Source organism: Hippopotamus amphibius, chromosome X, assembly GCF_030028045.1.
Source record: "Hippopotamus amphibius kiboko isolate mHipAmp2 chromosome X, mHipAmp2.hap2, whole genome shotgun sequence".
NCBI classification, from domain to species: Eukaryota; Metazoa; Chordata; class Mammalia; order Artiodactyla; family Hippopotamidae; genus Hippopotamus; species Hippopotamus amphibius.
In genome coordinates this window covers 125,850,060-125,868,665 of record NC_080203.1, presented here as the reverse complement: position 1 = coordinate 125,868,665, position 18,606 = coordinate 125,850,060, and the positions used below count along the sequence as shown (strand labels likewise).

Genomic DNA, 18,606 nt, shown 5'->3' with positions numbered 1-18,606 from the left:
TTTTTTGATTGGGTTGTTTGTTTTTTGCCATAGAGCTGCATGAACTGTTAATATATTTTTGTCAATGTAAACATTTCTATGTCAAGAAAACGTACGTTTTTCTTTGACCATCCGTCTCTAAGCTTATTTGAGGGGGTAAAACAAATTTTTCTTGATTCTTTGAAACCTCAAACTCATCACAGTGTTCTGTTTGATATCTGAAAATCATTCAATTTGTTACTGTCCATTCTGCAGCTGAGTGATTTCTTTAGTCTTTCACCAGAATGTTTATTTACAAGAGAAAACTGTCTTTGGGTCATTCACTATATTATTTGCCCAGTCCTTTCCATTCTGTTTAGATTGATTCTCTGTAAAATAAACAGCCATGTTTCTTTTGAAAATTGATCTTAAAGTCTTCACACACATTGCTTAAAGGATAGCCAGAAAATCCACTCTTATGTGCAAAGAAAAGTCATACAAAAATGAGAGGATCTCATCCAATTAGCATCCAGCATTATAAAATGCTGTGTTGTAGAAAAATACATTTGTATCTATGTGAATTACTCTTATATAATAATACTGCAACTTTTATTATGAGTTTGTTGTTTTTGGAAAAGTCCAGACCCTACATGGCAGTACAGAGAGGAGTCAGTCAATTGTCCTTATGTACCATCTGTACCCAAAGAACAAAGCATCCTAAATGTGGATGTGTGTATTTTTTTTATTGTCCTCATATATGTGAGTATTAATAATACACTGTTAAGATAATTTGGTCTTAAGCAGCTATACATCATTCTAAGGAAATCAAAACTTTAGTACTACCCAACTTGAGTAGTAACAGTCAGTTTAGGGAAGGACACTATGTCATTTAGTTACCATGAGTGTGGCTTCTGGAATCACATTACCTTGGCTTGATTCCTGGCTGCCTAGCCTACTACCTGTGGACTGAGAACAAACTATTTAACCTTTCAGTGTCTCGGTTTCCACATCTGCAAAATATCCGTAATAGTATCTGGCCCTTAATATTGTTTTGACGATTACATGAAATAATCCATACATAATAAACAAACATCCACATAAGGGCTTAGTTCCAGCCCAGAATACATTAAATGCTCATTAACCATGCACTAGTAGTAGGAGTAGTAGTGGCAGTGGCTTCTTTACCAAACTTCAGCAGTTGTTCACATTGGAAAGCAGCTTCATCAGTCATTAGAAATATGCTTTAGTCATTAGAGATTTATACAGAGCATATTCAAGAGCATAGGTGTCAGTATAACCAGGTCATTCCGATATTTTTTCTTTTAGCAATAACATAAACAGAAGTTTGGAGACACGGCCTGGAAAAAAATTTTTTAACTCAGTAGAGATTTTCAACATTCTGGTGATGAAATCTAAAAATAATAGCAAACACAGGCCAAATATATGTCGGGCACTAATCTTAGTAACTGACGTGTATTCACTCATTTCAGCCTCACAAATATCCTCTTCTTATCCCAGCTTTATAAATGGGGAGACTGAGGCAAAGAGAAGTGAAGTATTGGCTTGAGGACATAGGACTAGAAGGTGTGGTGACTTGGAGGTCATACCCAGGAGACCGGGCTCCAGGGCTGTGTGCCTCAAGGCAGGATAGGTGTGTCCATGACCCGTGGCGGCTACGCTGGGGTGGGCACCCTCTCCTGAGCCCCTCCCTGGCGAACTCTCTTGGCTCAACTTTTCTGCTATCCTAGCCCCTTCCTGATGCCTGCATCCCAGGTGCAGCATGTTCCTAGTCCATGATTAAGCCTCTCTGTCCAAGACCACGTCTAAAACTCAGATGAGAGGAGAGTTTTTCCTGACAGGTGATAGATCATCTGGTGAACTCGGCACAGGTAAATGAATGTCAAAGTCATGTTCCTCCTGGGAAAGATGTTCTCATATCACAGTGATCTTCTCTAAGTAAAGTGAAGATTTTCAGGTAGGTAGAAGTTGTTGACAAAGTAGATGTTTAGAGAAATCTCAGATCTCTCCCAAGAAAAATTGTCAACCTCATTTACAGAAGACTGGCCTGTGAATCTGTAAACTCTGAAATTCTCTGCTTTTTTTTTTGTCTGAGATCCCCAAATGTGCCAGACTCTCCTACTGCTACTTCCTCCCATGTTTGTATATCTTCAGAAAGATGATGCAGTAATCAAGGAATTTTCAAGAGAAAGTCACCAGCTATGTCAAATTTGGAACAGCAGCACCTTGATACAAGCAGATCTGTCCATTCATGTTCATGCGTATGCATAGTTTGTTTTATCCTTGCCCCAGCTCTTTACATACTGAAGGAGTGAAATTGTTGGCACCACAAAGGTTGTGCTGGTTTGATTTATTTTTTTTCAATAGGAAAAATTAAAATTTCAAAGCAGAAACCAGAGGCAGATATTTAGATTTGCCTGGTGTGGATTGAAACCCTCTCCTCATTATTTATTAAGGATCTTTAGTGTTAGGTTACTGATTGCATAAAGGAAATTTCCAGGGAATGGCTATTTCCTGTTAATTTTTCATGCTGGGTCCCGGGGAAAGAATCAGGGAGCTGTAGACAGAATTGCACAGTGGGGCCTTCAGAGGAAGGTGTATATATGTACATTACAATCAGAGCTTATGCAGCTTCTGGCAAATCAGTTGAAACAGGTCATCTGAGGGTCAGGAAAATGAATAATGATGGATTATTTATATTAGTAGTCGTTGGTTTCGAACCTGTAACTACAGGCTGTCACATTGATAAATAACTAGGACAGTTCATTGAAAAGAGAAATGTACCTCTTGTCATCACAGCCATAGATTGATTTCAAAGTAAGAGCAATGTATTAATTAAGAGTATATATATTTTCAAAGCATTTTTCTTTTTTCCTTTGATTCCTCAGAATATCATGGACCTCTTCTTATTTATTTTTCTACCATTTTGGTACAGAGCAAATCAGCCAAATGTTGGAGAAGGAACTGAGCAGGAAAAGAGATTAAAATATTGCCAAGAAAAATATTCTAATAAAATCTCAATCCAATGTCTTTTTGTAATATTCTTTTTGGACACTGGAATTCCTGCCTACTCCCTTATTTCCCTTTGAATTCTATCCAGGTTGTTAGAACTGAGTGAATGTGTTCAGGTGGTATTAGACCCTTTTTGTTTAGTCTCAGGCTAGCACAAGCCTACATAGTTTATAAAAGGAGAATAATATTTGATTTTAAAGGTCAGGGTTTTTAATCTTTTTAAATTGCTTTTTTTTGGCTGCACCAAACCGCTTGTGGGATCTTATTTCCCCAACGAGAGATTGAACCCAGGTCCTCATCAGTGAAAGTGTGGAGTCCTAACCACTGGACTGCCAGGAAATTCTCTTAAATTACTTTTTTACATCAGTTTGGATACTCTTTTTTTTTTTATTGACATATAGTTGATATACAATGTTGTGTTAGTTTCAGGTGTACAGCAAAGTGATTTATATGTATTATATATATGTAATATATATGTATTATATTACATATATATTTTTCAGATTCTTTTCCTATGTAGGTTATTACAGAGTACTGAGTAGAGTTCCCTGTGCTATACAGTAGGCCCTTATTGTTTATAAATTTTATATATAGTAATGTATAGCTGAATATTCTTAATTATCAGGGGGAGATACCCAGAAAGCAGGCATGCATCTCTGGACTCTAGATCTCAAGGAATTTGAAGCAGTTTAGAGAAAAGTAGCCCTTAACCCTAAAGCAGGAATAAACGTGTCACGGAAATAAGACTGAAAAAAGAGTCATTCATCTTCTTTACCCTCAAATCTAGCTCTGCCCCTGGGTAGCTGAGTTACATTGGGCAAGTCACTTAACATTGCCCAGTTGCCTACAAAACAAAGATGTTGGGCTAAAAGACCTTTCTTTAAACTACCTCTCAAGTTCTACACTAACATTTTCCCCCAAGGGTCATTGATCCACTGGGGAGTATGAGGAATCAACCTAGAGTTGTGTTTTTTAAGGTAGAACTATTTATATATACAAACATGACAGTATCTCCAGACATTCATGAATAAAAAAAGCAGTTGTCAAATAGTACAGAGAGTATGAGTCCATTTATGTGAACCAAAATGAATAGTGTGGACCAAGTCTGAAGGATGCTTTCCACTCTGCTAACAGTGCTTAGCTCTGGGGAAGGCTCTAGAATTGGGGATGATGGTCAAAGGAGAGTTTGTTCTTATCTATATTGTTTGCAGTTTTTTTTAATTGAAGTATAGCTGCAATGTTGTGTTAGTTTTAGGTATACAACAATGTGATTCAGTTATACATACATATATCTATTCTTTTTCAGATTCTTTTCTATTATAGGTGATTACAAGATATTGAATATAGTTCTCTGTGCTATACAGTAGGTCCTTGTTTATTTTATATATAGTAGTGTGTCTGTTAATCCCAAACTCCTGATTTATCCCTCCCTCCCTTTCCCCTTTAGTAATCTTAAATTGTTTTCTATGTCTGTCAGTCTATTTAAAGGTGCATTTTAAAAAAGAATTTAATTTAGTGGTAAGAAATAGGAAATGAATGTAAAACAGTAAATATAGATGCCTCTTTATAAATAGTTAATATGTAAAATCATTTAGCTTTTGATAGTTGAGTGAGGTGAAGAAATTCAAAGGGGAGAGAGAACAGGGAAGAAAAGTTAGGTATGTATACATTGAATCAAAAATCACCATTTTTGTAGGTCACAAATGGCCCATTATTGGCAATTTATATGGTTCAGCATAATGCTAGCCATAATCTTTGAACGTCACATTTAAACTAATTACAGGGCCACCGGGGCAAGAGCAGCTTTGGCTAATACCAATGTGAAAGCAGAAATATTAGAGAATCCTGGAAAATCCATCATGTTGGTGTCGGTAGCACAGCTTGATTTCATCATTGTAGTCTCTGAAGCAAAACAAAAGTTTGTCCTCTAACAATTAAGATAGTTAAGATCCTACTGTAACATTGGAACCGCTTAAGACAGATGCAGATACAGTTCTTCCTAAAATGTCAAATGGTTAAGCCTCATGTGTTGATTCTGGAAGCATTTTTTTTACTGCACTTTGATGCTTTTTAAATGTCCCATTTTTCATGAGAGATCTAATTATTGGCCAATGTGTTTGTTTTAGTTATCCCTGAAAATTCAGTGAAGGAATTCCTAAGAGTACCTGGTACCACCAAAGACAGAATCAAGAAGTTGCTTGCTCACAAAACTAGCATGAAAAGGAAGGTAAAAATGAAAAACATCACAGAACCTGGGGGGACTCCTGCCCCTAAGGTTGACTCTCAGCCTTTCAACTCTGAAGAGAGTGTTTCCAGAGGTGGGAACCCTCATGGAGAAAAAAAGAGGAATGAAGAGAGAAAGAAAGAGGGGCTGGAGGAAGAGAAAAGAGGTGAGAAAGCCCTAGTGAACCATGTGGAGCAGGAGCAAAGCCTTCGTGGAGATGTGTTTTGTGAGTATCACTTTTGTTAATTTATACATCTTATGAAAAGTGCATTGCAGTTTCTCCTGGCAGATGAGAGAAAAGGGGAAGACAGTTTCACGCCTTAAGTAAGATGGGGTCAGCTTTAAATCCTAAGAAGCAGCGTTCTCTATAAGGTCTGGAAACTAACATCTTCTGCAGATATGAAATCAGATTTGCTGCTGTGAGACGCACAGAGGGTCAGTCCTTTCCCCTTGCCTGGGGGGTTTCCTATTTGATGCAGACCCTCTTTCTGCCCCCGGCCAAGGAAGCCCCCTTGTCCTGCCAGCACGGTTGTCTGGCCGCCCAGCTCTGCATGCAGTGCACCCCCAAGCTCCAGGGAGCCCCCCCAGGTGGATCTGTCAAGCTTTACCTTTTTCCTTCTTGAAGGCACTTTTTACAGGCGCACTTAATGAAAGGAGAATTTCAGAGTGTGTGTTTATGATTTAAAAAGGCAAAATAGACAATTGGAGGAAAGTTCTATGTAGAGCTTAAGTTTAAGTTTACTGCATGAGCTGGAGACCTGCCCTTGTCACTTGTGGCCGTGCAGAGCCCATCATCAGCCTCAGCCCCTCCAGAATGGTTTCCATGTCAACCTACCCTGGATCCCCCACACTGAGACTTTCCGTTTCATTCTTACCAGGCATCTGTTGCTCCCTCTATATTCTGCCTTGTCTGTTCTTGCTCCATGGCTGTTGGATTTAACCAAATGAAAAGTAGGTACAGCCCCACCTGTCCAAGAACTAGCATACCAATGACATCATCTCCATTAATAGAGTCAAAATCTCAAAAGAGTATGTTTCCAAAATCTGGTGAGAAGGGATGTGTTATTTAGGTTATTTAGATGATGCTTAGGTTAACTGGGGGCACCTTTGGAAAAAGATGTTCTGTATGAGGAAACTGGAACCAATATGAATGCTTTGGAAATGTTAGGAAAACACAGTTGTAACATATCCTGGAGGTAGAACACAGTTGTCCCTTGGTATCCACGGGGAATTGGTTCTAGGAGACCCCACAGATACCAAAATCCATGAATGCTCAAGTCCCTTATATAAAATAGTGTAGTATTCACATATAACCTACACACATCCTCCCATATATACTTTAAGTAATCTCTAGATTACTTAAAATACCTAATACAGTATAAATGGGGTGTAAATAGTTGCCTAGCATGCAAGGCAAATTCAAGTTTTGCTCTTTGGAACTTTCTGGATTTTTTAAAAAATATTCTGTGGTTGGTTGGCTCTGTGGATGTGGAGCCCATGGGTATGGAGAGCCAGCTGTATGTGATAAAACCCTCTGTGTGCATTCATTTATGCCTTTTTATCATGTCTTAGCAGGTGGGGCTTTAGAGGTTTTTTTTTTAACTGATCGTTGATTGTTAGCCCCTAAGGTGAATGAAGCGGGTGAAGTTGATCTGGTTCTGGTCCATAGAAAAGCTACAACATCCCAACTGGAACACAGAGGTGAGTAATGCCTTCTTCCTCATATATACTCTCTCGCAGTGTCCCATGGTGCTTTCATTTCTTCATAGGATGAGATGGTTGTGTATGCATCACAGCTTCATTCCTAAATACCCAAAGAAAAAACCGTTATATCATGATACCCAGTGCCAGTATGCAAATAGGAGGTCCTCATGTGATTAATACCAATGATTATGATACTGTAAGGCTGTCTCCTCTCCACCTCTCCGCCTGACACCTAGAGTAAAGTAGTGAGGCAGAGCGTATGTATGGAGATGGCAGAAAATGACTCATTTGCTTCAACTCAAACCCATGGGGCCCCACAACCTGAAAATCACCGTGTACTAAAATCTGGCCCTAAGTGCCTGTGTCAGTTACCTATTGCCACAATAGTGCTTTGTAAAGGACAGCCACAAACCCTCGGTGCCTAGTCAATAAATGCTTAGTTTTGCATGTGAGTCTGGATTGGCTGGACAGTTCTGCTGATCTGAGCTGGTCTAAGTGGGGCTCGCCCATGTGTCTGCATCAGCTGTGGGCCTGCTCAGTGACTTCGCTCATCTTAGCTGTGCTCTCTCATAGGCCTGGGGCCTCAGGTGGGACAGCTGGGCTGACTCTGCTCTGCTCCATGGGGTCTCTCATCCTCCAGGAGGCTGGCCAAGCTTGTTCTTGTGAGGCAGTGGCAGGGTTCCCAGAAGGAGAGCGGAAGCACACAGGCCTGATCTAGACCCAGAACTGGCACAGCATGGCTTCTGTCATACTCTGTTGGCCAAGGCAAGTCATGAGGCCAGCCCAGGCTTAAGAGTTAGGGAAGGCATTACAAAGTCATATTGCAGAGTGTGGACACAGGGAGGGGTAAAAATTGGGACCATTTTTGTGATCATTCTAGCAAGGCATCATAATCTGGAATTTCTTAGGCATGATCCCTAATTCCTCTGAGTTTATTTAGCACTTTCACCACCCGTGACAAATTATATGGGCATCTCTACAAAACATCACGGAAAAGCCTACGTATATATGTATCCCTTTTACTTGGTGTAAATATGAGCTCCTTCATCTCTTTCCTTTTCAAACTTTCACTTACCACTATACATGTCCTAAGCTTGTGCTAATTGGATTTGCTTTTGTGTTTACCCCATGATTACATTCTGCAATTCTGTCCTTTTGGTTTATCGGATAATCTCCACCATGAAGAAAGTACCTCTCTACTTCACTCCTCCAAATTTAACCTGAGAAGCTTCTACGAAAAACTAGTGACCCATGACCCAGCTCCTGTAGGCATCTTGTTTTCTTCCATACTTTTCCTAAGTGTTCCACTTTTTTTTTTTCCAGCATGCAGGATCTTAGTTCCCTAACCTGCGCCCCCTGCAGTGGAAGCGTGGAGCCTTAACCACTGGACTGCCAGGAAAGTCCCAGTATTCTGCTTTTTAAATTTCTCTGCATCAGACATCTTATTGCCCATTTTCCTGGTTGGGAAAAGAATGTTTTATAGCTCGGGGAATAAACTACGTTCTCTAGGTGCTCAGAACCTCTGCCCCAGCTCTGCTTTACATTTTGAAGTGACATTAATAAATTATTTGAGTCCTCTTTGGATCCCCAAATCAACCAGGTTTCTTTCCTTTTTCTTCCATAATCCTCAGTGAAACATGGGAAGTTTACAATTTTGCATGTTAGCTTATGACTGTGATTTTAAAGGTCCTTGAATGAGGTGTCCTGAGCACTCAGTCTCAATTGGAAGACTCAGGTGGGCCCTCCAACTCTTCCACTTGCTGTTTGCCTGGGGCAAATCACTTAGGCTTGTGATGTCTCCTGGCTTTCATGTGTAAAGGTGGAATAAAAGCAACACTCCTCTCTAAGTGCTGTCTTAGGCTGAGTTCCTCAAAAACAGACCCTGAGACAAGAATTTGTGTGCGAGTGGTTTATGTGGGAGGCGATTCCAGGAAATAGCGGTTGGAGACTGGGGAAGAGAAGGAGGCAATAAAGGGCATGCTGTTGAGCAAGTTTCCACTGTAGGTGCCTGGAGCTGGATGCATTTGGGGAATCTGGGAGTCAGTGTATACAACACATGGCTCAGAATTGTCCTACTGGAGGGGCAAGGGAGCTGGGGTATTTATATACCAACTCCCAACTCCCACCTGACATTCATTGAAGCCCACTCCCAGGAGGGTGTTAATTTCCTAGTGCTCCTGGCCTGCCATAAAAGCAAGGAAGGACATCACTGTGACAACTGGACCTCCATCCCAGTTGGACCCTCTACAAGACTAGTGAGAACCTGGATTCCAATCTGACTTCAGGTCCAGGTCCAATTCCAGCACTTAGTGGTCCTACCCAAAGGCAGGGAAGCAGAGGTAGCTAACCACCAAGTCCTGTCCATCACTGGTTGAGGGCTCTCCCAGGAAAAGAGCTCATTGGTATTTGGTTTGCCTGGCTTGGGTCAAGCATGCTGCAGCCAGAGAATACCCTCACTCAGAGAGCTGTGGTGTTTGCAGTAGAAAGCCCTGTGCCTGCAAGGGGACATAATGTGCAGCACCAACAGCATCTGTTTCGGGGGGTGGTATGGATTAAATCAGAAAGTATTTGAAAGTACTTTGTAAACCATAAAGTGCTATACGAATGAAATATGGTGCTGGTGAGACCAAAGCCTTAAGTTTTATCTCTATGGAATGGAGGGCTATATACCCTTCCATTGCCCCAGTTTGCATTCCCCATCTCCCACATGATGAGGAAGAATGGGAAGTTTGGGACAAACGTGCCACTACAGTTATACCAACTGAAAAATGTATGTTGTGTTATTTGTGGGCTCGTAACATCAACTTCTTAAATGAGTAATAGCACTCACTAAAGAATATTGAAGACTGGAAGCAAGTATTACCTGGCATCTTTTAATTTTATTTATTTTTTTCCTTTTTTAAATTAATTTTTGTTGGAGTATATTTGCTTTGCAATGTTGTCTTAGTTTCTGCTGTACAGCAAAGTGAATCAGCTATATGTATACATATATCCCCTCTTTTTTGGATTTCCTTCCCATTTAGGTCACCACAGAACATTGAGTATAGTTCCCTGTGCTATACAGTAGGTTCTCATGAGTTATCTATTTTATACATAGTACCAATAGTGTATATATGTCAATCCCAATCTCCCAATTCATCCCCATCCCACTGGCATCTTTTAATTTTAAAACTGGGACTAGAAATGAAATATCTTTGCTGGAATAGGGAAAAATAAGGGTTAGGAAGAAAGGAAAATTAGAGAAGAGGCCATGTGTTTGTACTGGCTTAAGATATGTACCATCGGACAGCCTGGATTTCAGTCTGATTTAGGGTTCTGGTCCAGTTCCAGCCCTCAGTGTCTGGGGGACTTGGACAAATCACTTATGACTCTCAGTTTTACTTTCCTGAAAATGGGCCTGATTCTAGAATTTTTGTGACAACCAAGTCAAATGATGTAATATACATGAAAATGTTTTGCAAATTGTAATGAGTCAACAACCAGTTGCTGCCACTTCTCTCTTTAGCTTTTCCCCTTTCCTTGCTGTTCCTTTATTCCTCAGTATAAACTGCCAAAGCCCCCAAATCCAAGCCAGAGGCTGGCATTCGTTATGAATCAGAAGCATTTCAGTCTTCCCCCCCTCTTTCCCAGTGGTGTTTTCTGACACCGACATCAGGGGTCAAGACTTTCTGTAAAGGGCCAGATGGTAAATGTTTTAGGCTTTGTGAACCATACTATCTCTGTTGAGTCTGTCAACTCTGTCATTGTAGCTCAAAAGCAGTCATAGACAGGATGTAAATGAACGGGCGTGGTGTATTTCAATAAAACTTTATTTGGAAGAACAAGCAGCCGGCCTGGATGTTAGTTTGCTGACCCCAATCTACATAAAAGTAACCAGAGGCACTGGTTCAAAGAACTTGTAAGAACTGGCCCTGTACTCCCCGTAGTTTTTAGGATTTGTTAAATTAACATTTGTTAAGTAGAGCCCCTAGGTGCCACATGGTTCAACAGAAGACCACAAAAGAAATTGAGATAGAGAACCTTATTGCTTTGGGTCCTGGGGGATTGCATGGCAAGACCTCCAGGGGCCATAGAGGGAAGTCGAGGCAGGACATGGGGCACACGCCTCTGTTAGGGTCCTTGTGTGGAGGGCTTTGGGGTTGCTGGGCTAAGCCTGGATTGGTGGATTCCAAGGAAAACAATAATCTAAGGAGTGCACAAGGGCAAGGCCCTGGGAAGCAGGGGAGACTGTCAATCACAGGGGCTATTGGGGAAGTCATATCAGGAACTCACTTTTACTTGTGATTCTGCAGGCTCTTATCTAGAGGCGTGCACTTGCATGAGGGCTAGTGCCAGTGTGAGGCCCCTACGGGCTACAGTGTCAAACAAAACAGATGCCACGGCAGCGATACTGTGAAGTAGCTTAGCTAAACTCTTATCTTTTTTTAAACTGAAGTATAGTTGATTTACAATGCTGTGATAGTTTTCTGGTATACAGCGAAGTGACTTTATATATAGAATATATATATATATGAACAGAATATATATATATTCTTTTCCGTCATGTTTTATTACAGGATGCTGAATATAGTTCCCTGTGCTATACAGTAGGACCTTGTTGTTTATCCATCCTATATGTAATAGTTTGCATCTGTTAATACCAAATTCCTTAAACTCATTTTTTTTTTTTAAGATTGATTGATTGATTTTTTGGCTGTGTTGGGTCTTCGTTGGTCTGTGTTGTTCTTTCTCTAGTTGTGGCAAGCAGGGGCTCCTCTTCGTTGTGTATGTGGGCCTCTCATTCCGGTGGCTTCTCTTGTTGCAGAGCACGGGCTCTAGGCATGCAGGCTTCAGTAGTTGCAGCACGCGGGCTCAGTAGTTGTGGTTCACGGGCTTAGTTGCTCTGTGGCATGTGGGATCTTTCTGGCCAAGGGATCAAGCCCGTGTCCCCTGCATTGGCAGGTGGATTCTTAACCACTGTACCACCAGGGAAGTCCCCCAAATTCCCTAAACTCTTGACAGCAACTGAAAACATGGCATCGCCTTCCAAAGCTCCCAGTGTTAAACATTTTCCTAATGCTCTTTTTTTGGTCTGTTTTTTGTTTTTTGGCTGCGCCATGTGGCTTGTGGGATCTCGGTTCCCGACAAGGGCTTGAAAGCTGAACCCGGGCCCCCCAGAAGTGGAAGCGTGGAGTCCTAACCACTGGACCACCAGGGAATTCCCTTTCCTAATGCTCTTAATGATGATGAAATGTACCCTTTTTCTTAGCAGATTTAAATATCTCAGTTGACTGCAGCTTTGACCATGGAGTCTGTGACTGGAAACAGGATATAGAAGATGATTTCGACTGGAATCCTGCTGACCGAGATAATGGTATTCAGATTTCACCATTCTGCGATACGGCCCAGGGAAAGAGAGCTCCAATGATGGGACAGTCATTTTTCCTATCACTTGTGCGGTCGGGGTTGTTTGTCAAGTTTGGAAACTTTTAGACCTTCCCAAGTCTCCCCTGATGAACGATTGAGTTGGGTCAGCATATATTCTCCTCCTTAATCCTTCTCCTACCCACCTAGCCCTGCAAAGGGTTCTCCAGCAAACCTCTAACATATTCACTCTCCTGCTGCTGAGACACAGATGTGGGAATTCGTATAAGGTTTAAGAGTATTTGGGAAAAGGTAGAAGGAAATTGTTTCTTTTCCCCAGTTTACCCGCTGTGGTGCTCTGTGGTTTTGTTTTGAGTTTGGGAGGCGGAGGATATAAGTCTGGAAAGGAAATATGACCTCTCCCTAGACCTGGAGTTTTAGTAGAGTTACCCCTCAGAGCGTTGAAACCATAATGAGCATCAAATCAGCAATCTAAACTCCTGAGCTGGACTTTCCCTTTTATTGCTTGAGGATTTCTTTCTTTCCACTTAACCTTGGATTTTTCTCTGCCTAGGCTCTGAGCTGCCTACCTTCTATTGCCTACTTAAACACTGTTGATGAGCTCTCACTTCCGTTTGGGCCTAGCATTTAGCTGGCTGATCCCATTTGGCGCATAAATCTAATCTTGGTCATTTAAGGCTGACTCTATAATTAGAGATAACTGTTATATCTTCAGGAAATCCAGTTCCTTACCAAATTATTTTTTGGGGGATGTATAGGCTAAGGTTTTTGGTAAAAGATCCTTCATGTAGATCCTTCCTCTAGACCAGTGTTCCCCAACCTTTTTGGCACCAGGGACCAGTATCGTGGAAGACAATTCTTCCATGGACCGGTGGGGTGGGGGGTTGGTTTCGGGATGATTCAAGTGCATTACATTTGTTGTGTACTTTATTTCTATTATTATTACATTGTAATATATAATGAAATAATTATACAACTCACCATAATGCTGACAGGAGGCGGAGCTCAGGCAGTAATGCGAGCAATGGGGAGCTGCTGTAAATACAGATGAAGCTTCTCTCGCTCGCCTGCCACTCACCTCCTGTTGTGCGGCCCAGTTCCTAGCAGGCCACAGACAGGTGCCGGTCTGTGGCCCGGGGATTGGGGACACCTGCTCTAGACTAATTCCTACCTGGATTTTCCTTTGCAAGCCCTTACATGCAATCAGGAAAGCTGGATATCTCCTAACAAAAATTACTTTTAGAACTTGGGATTAGGGTAGAGGGTAAAAGTCCCCTATTTACAAACACCTGACTCACAAATGACCCTGGGGTTCTCAGCTTTTGCATCACTCAGATTGTCTGCCCTCTCTTCCTGAACTTCCATCAGATCTGTAGGTGGGCTGGTCATTCCCTGCAGAGTTAAATATAAAAAAGAAACATGGGATGAATCAGCATTTTTGGAAGGATAAAGTCTCAAGGACAGATCAAAGTGGGCTTGAGCTGGGAGTGAAAGGGAAACCTAGCACAATGGGTCACAGAAGAGAGTATAGCTAGAAGAGCTGCCAGATAATATATAGGATGCCTAAATTTCAGATAAGCAACGCGTGCTTTTTAGTATATCTCAGACATATTTATGTGAAATGTGAACTCCACTGGGCAGCCTGTGTTTTTATTTTCTGAATCTGGCAAACTTACTAAATGGGGAAGAAGACCAGACAGTGTCTGGGTCCATTGAAAACGAAAGCAATGTCAACCTGGGTCTTGTGAGTGTCTTTGGGAATTGGACTAGCAGAAGACTCCACCCACCCAGCATGTCTTTCTCCTAACTTCTAGAGGAATTCCTTCTTCCTGTCAACATCTTCAAACCCCACTCTGTGAGAGTTTTTCCCCAAGTCCATCAAAGCCACAACCAGAAGACTGGAGATGAGCAAACATCTGTCACACTGGTTAAAAAATACTTGGGAAAAGGATCTTAGAAACAGAAGGTGACCTGTGTTCCTGCCATCTTCGATCAGAACTTAGAGTGATATGTTACACATGGTGGCTGAGCTCCATGATACCATTAGTACAAATTCATGTATGTTGTGTATTAAATACCACACTGTGGACCCACCTGAGGAGCAGGCCATCATACATACCAACTCAGTGGGGAAGTGTATTCCAGGGTTCAAACAACCAATGTGGAAAGTTTGGGAACACAAGTTCTCCATTAGCCGAAAATTACCTGTAGAGCTAAAAGACCATTTAATTAGATTCTTGCCCCATATCTGCTATTACCAAGCTTTGTGAATGTGAACAAATTCCTCATTTTCTCTGACTCTTAGTTACCTTCTCTATAGAGCAAAGAATTTCAGCCCCGTGATCAATAAAATCCATTTTAGCATGAAAATTTTGTTCCTAAGTGTTCGAAATGAAAACGACTTCAGCTTTCCCTATAGGAGACTAGCGTTCATTTTTTACAGCTATTTTATACACTATAGCCAAACCCCTTTACAATGGCCTCATTAACTGTGGATTTTTCTTCTCTTTCAAGCTGTTGGCTACTATATGGCAGTTCCGGCCCTGGCAGGTCAGAAGAAGGACATCGGCCGTTTGAAGCTTCTGCTCCCCGACCTGCAGCCCCAAAGCAACTTCTGTTTGCTCTTTCATTACCGGCTGGCTGGAAACAAAGTAGGGAAACTTCGAGTGTTTGTGAAAAACAGTAACAATGCCCTGGCATGGGAGAAGACCAGAAGCTCAGATCAACGGTGGAAGACTGGGAAAATTCAGTTGTATCAAGGGATTGATACTCCCAAAAGTGTAAGTAGAAAACAGTATTAAACGATACATTTACATTCCTTTTCAGTGACTTAACAAACGAAACAAAACACTTACTCAAATAGGCACTGAGGCTACAAAAATGAATGAGACTTTTCCCTCCACTTAAAGAGCTTATAGTCTGGAGCGAAATAGGCAAGGTAATTAACAGCACAATTAACGGTAATACTTGTCAAGTGTACCTACATCAGCAGTTTATGGAAATGAGCTGTTTGTGTGTCAGGCTCTTCTCACCAACTTCCTTCTAAACCAGGCTCTAAATTCCTTAATATGTAAACGCTCATTCATTTTATGCCCAGCACTTATCACAATGAATGGAGACTAGAAGGTCACTTTTTAAAAAATTTATTTTGTTCAAGTATAGTTGATTTACAATGTTAATTTCTGCTGTACAGCAAAGTGATTCAGTTATACATATGTGTATATATATATATATGTTTTCATATTCTTTTCCATTATGATGAATCACAGGGTATTGAATATAGTTCCCAGTGCCAGGACCTTGTTATGTATCCATCCTCTATATAATAGTTTGCATCTGCTAATCCCAAACTCCCATTTCTTCCTTGCCCTATCCCCCCTCCACCTTGGCAACCACAAGTCTGCTCTCTCTGTCTGTGAGTCTGTTTCGTAGATAAGTTCATTTATATCATATTTTAGATTCCACATATAAGTGACATCATATGATATTTGTCTTTCTCTGCCTGACTTCACTTAGTATGATCATCTCTAGGTCCATCCAAGTTGCTGCAGATTGGCATTATTTCATTCTTTTTTTTAAGGCTGAGTGGTATTCCATTGTATACATCTACCACATCTAGAAGGTCATTTTTTTAATGTTTTTTGGACTGCACTGAGTGACTGGCCGTTGTCTGGGGTCCCTAAGACCACCCTCAGGTTCCATGATTCCCTAGAAGGACGCAAAGTACTCTGAAAAGCTGTTCTATTCACGATTATAGTTTGTTGCAGTGAAAGGATATAGATTAAAATCAGCAGAGGGAAAAGGCATATAGGGCAGAGGAGAGACTGGACACAAGCATGTAATTTTCTTCTCCTGGTGAGTCCTCGGAGCTCTCAGTAATGATGTGTGACAACATGCACAAAGTACTGCCCACCAAGAAAGCTCACACAAGCCTTGGTGTTCAGGGGTTTTGTTCTGGGTCATTCTGTCCTCATGACTGCCCACATGGCTGACCCTAGTTACTTAGTCTTTAGCTTCTCCAGAGGTCAGGATAATACTTTGTGGCCCAAGGTCCCCACCATAAATCACATTGTTAGCATAAATTATCTGGTGTGGCCACAGACACTCTTAAGAGGTAAGACATTCTAAGGACTTAGAGATTATTTTCCAGGAACCAGTCAAGGGCCAACCCTGTCTTTGGTATGTACAGGGTTTGGACAACCCAGACCTGCTGAGTTCATCCTTTACTGCCCAGTGGATTTAATAAAGGAAAACAGAACAGAGTTTTAAGAGGAGGTTGATCCATGGAATGAAATGCTCGGAAAGAACAAATAGGATAAAAATAACAGAGTCTATCAAGTTTGACCATCAGGAAGTGGCTACTGACCTTTGGAGGAGTTGCGTCTTTGAAGGGGAGAGGGAAAGCCACACTATAGAGCCACCAAGAGGGAAGGGAGCAGAACCCTGGAGGCAGCACCCATGGGCCCTTATGAAAAGTTTGGTCGAGGTGGGAAGGGAAAAGATAGGGTGAAAACTAGAAGGAGATACACGAAGAGCAGAGTACCAACCAGTGGTGACAAGGAGAACGATTAGGATTCCGTTTCTACTTTCCTTGTGAAAGAGAATGTGTTAGTTAACGTAAGTAAAATCCTGTAATAGGTGTTGAACCAAAAAGCCAGGTCCTTAGTGTCAGTTGTTAGATTCAACATCTCTTCATTCACTCATCACACTTGAATCAAAGCAGAACATCCTATTTAAAATACATCCTAAGACATGACTACAGATAGAAGTATATGTTGGGCCAAGTTAATGAACTTCCTAACCATTCTTTCCCTCTTCCAGGGCTTGTTTAGCACTGATGAATGCTTTAATTCTAGTTTATTCTCATTGCAAAAACTTTGAGTCAATACACATCCCGTCTACATATTTACATTGTTGTGTTTGTGGTGTAGTTTGGGGATCGTGACATTGAGCCATGCTGTATATGATTGACATCCCTGTTGGAGAATTAAAATACGCCTCTGCATAGCATTCATAATTACTTCCATGTTTACTGAATTTATATACTAAGAAGCATTTTATACAACTCAATGGCTTGGTAAGGGTGTACACTATCAAAACAGTAATTTTATTTAAATGCATATTTTTGAAAACATGCCCCCAAAGAGCCTGTCCTGTTAGAACGATACACAGGCCCAGCAGGGGCCTGAGGCAGGCACCTGTGCCCTGGACTAGGGGAAACCTTGGCATATTGGAGGATGGGGAAGCCAAATAATCCAGGCTAAAGCATGCATTTCAGTTTATCAGTGTCATGTTGACTAGATATTTGTAGCAGCTGTGACTTTTACTCCATAAATTCAGGCATATAAGATAAATAACATTGCTTTCTCTAAAAAATTTATATCTGAATCCAAAGCCCCATCCCATTGGGTTGTAGGGGTGTGGGGTGTGGTATTCAGTCTCAGTTATTTGCTCACACCAGGTTGAGGGACGGCCCCCCTCCCCAGGGTGGCCTGAGCATCTGAAAGGCTAAAAGTGGCACAGACATTAAGAGGGGGTAGCACATCTTCACTTCATCATGAGGGCCATGGAGACCCACATTTTCTGCACCCACGTGGCTCTTGAAGTCACTCATCTCTTCAATTTTCATGCCAGACCGGACCCAGAATCCTTTACTGAGGATGGAGTCTTGTTGCTGGGAATCCATCCTCCATTGGAAGTTCAGGCAACCATGTCCCGCCTCAGGCTCTGCCATGAAGACACAGTGGTGTGGTTCCTAGTCCTGCAGAATCTCACTTTTCCCCTCACTGCTTCTGCTTCTATTCCTCACAGGCACTTCACTCCACCTTCTACTGGCTTAGGCTCCTCAAGGAGATCAAGCCTGCAGGGAACAAATATCAGGCAGGGGATTGTCTTGTAGAAAAGTATGCTTTTGATTGTTATATCCCAAATCTCCTTGACAAAAGGGAACATAAGAAGTCTGCCTGAATTTTTGTTTGTTTCAGGGTTGGCAAAAATGCAGTGGAAAAACAAACACAAATTAGGATGTCAGTTTGTTGTCCTGATATTTATTTTTAGTTATCTGGGAGTATCAGTCAGGGATTTTAGTGATGCAAAAGCCACCACATCCCAAGATCTATCTATGCTCCCCTCATTATGCCACCCATTGGTTGTGAGGGGTCTGCTTTTCGGCTCACTACTTTTTTTATTTTCTTAAAATATTTTTATTCCTTCCTTCCTCCCTCCCTCCCTCGCTGGATCTTACTTGTGGCATGCAGGATCTTTAGTTGAAGCATGCAGGCTTCTTAGTTGCAGCATGTGGACTTCTTAGTTGCAGCATGCAGACT

The 18,606-nt window shown here is 41.5% G+C and overlaps 1 protein-coding gene across 1 annotated transcript in view; it reads left to right on the top strand.

The window, feature by feature from the left end:
- The window catches only part of EGFL6 (EGF like domain multiple 6), a 60,317-nt gene that overhangs the window by 40,247 nt on the left and 1,464 nt on the right, over nucleotides 1–18,606 (top strand). The window contains exons 8-11 of the mRNA XM_057718886.1: nucleotides 5,115–5,438; nucleotides 6,833–6,913; nucleotides 12,168–12,269; nucleotides 14,795–15,060. Coding sequence (XP_057574869.1) covers nucleotides 5,115–5,438; nucleotides 6,833–6,913; nucleotides 12,168–12,269; nucleotides 14,795–15,060 — 773 coding nt within the window. The remainder of the gene's footprint in view (nucleotides 1–5,114; nucleotides 5,439–6,832; nucleotides 6,914–12,167; nucleotides 12,270–14,794; nucleotides 15,061–18,606) is intronic.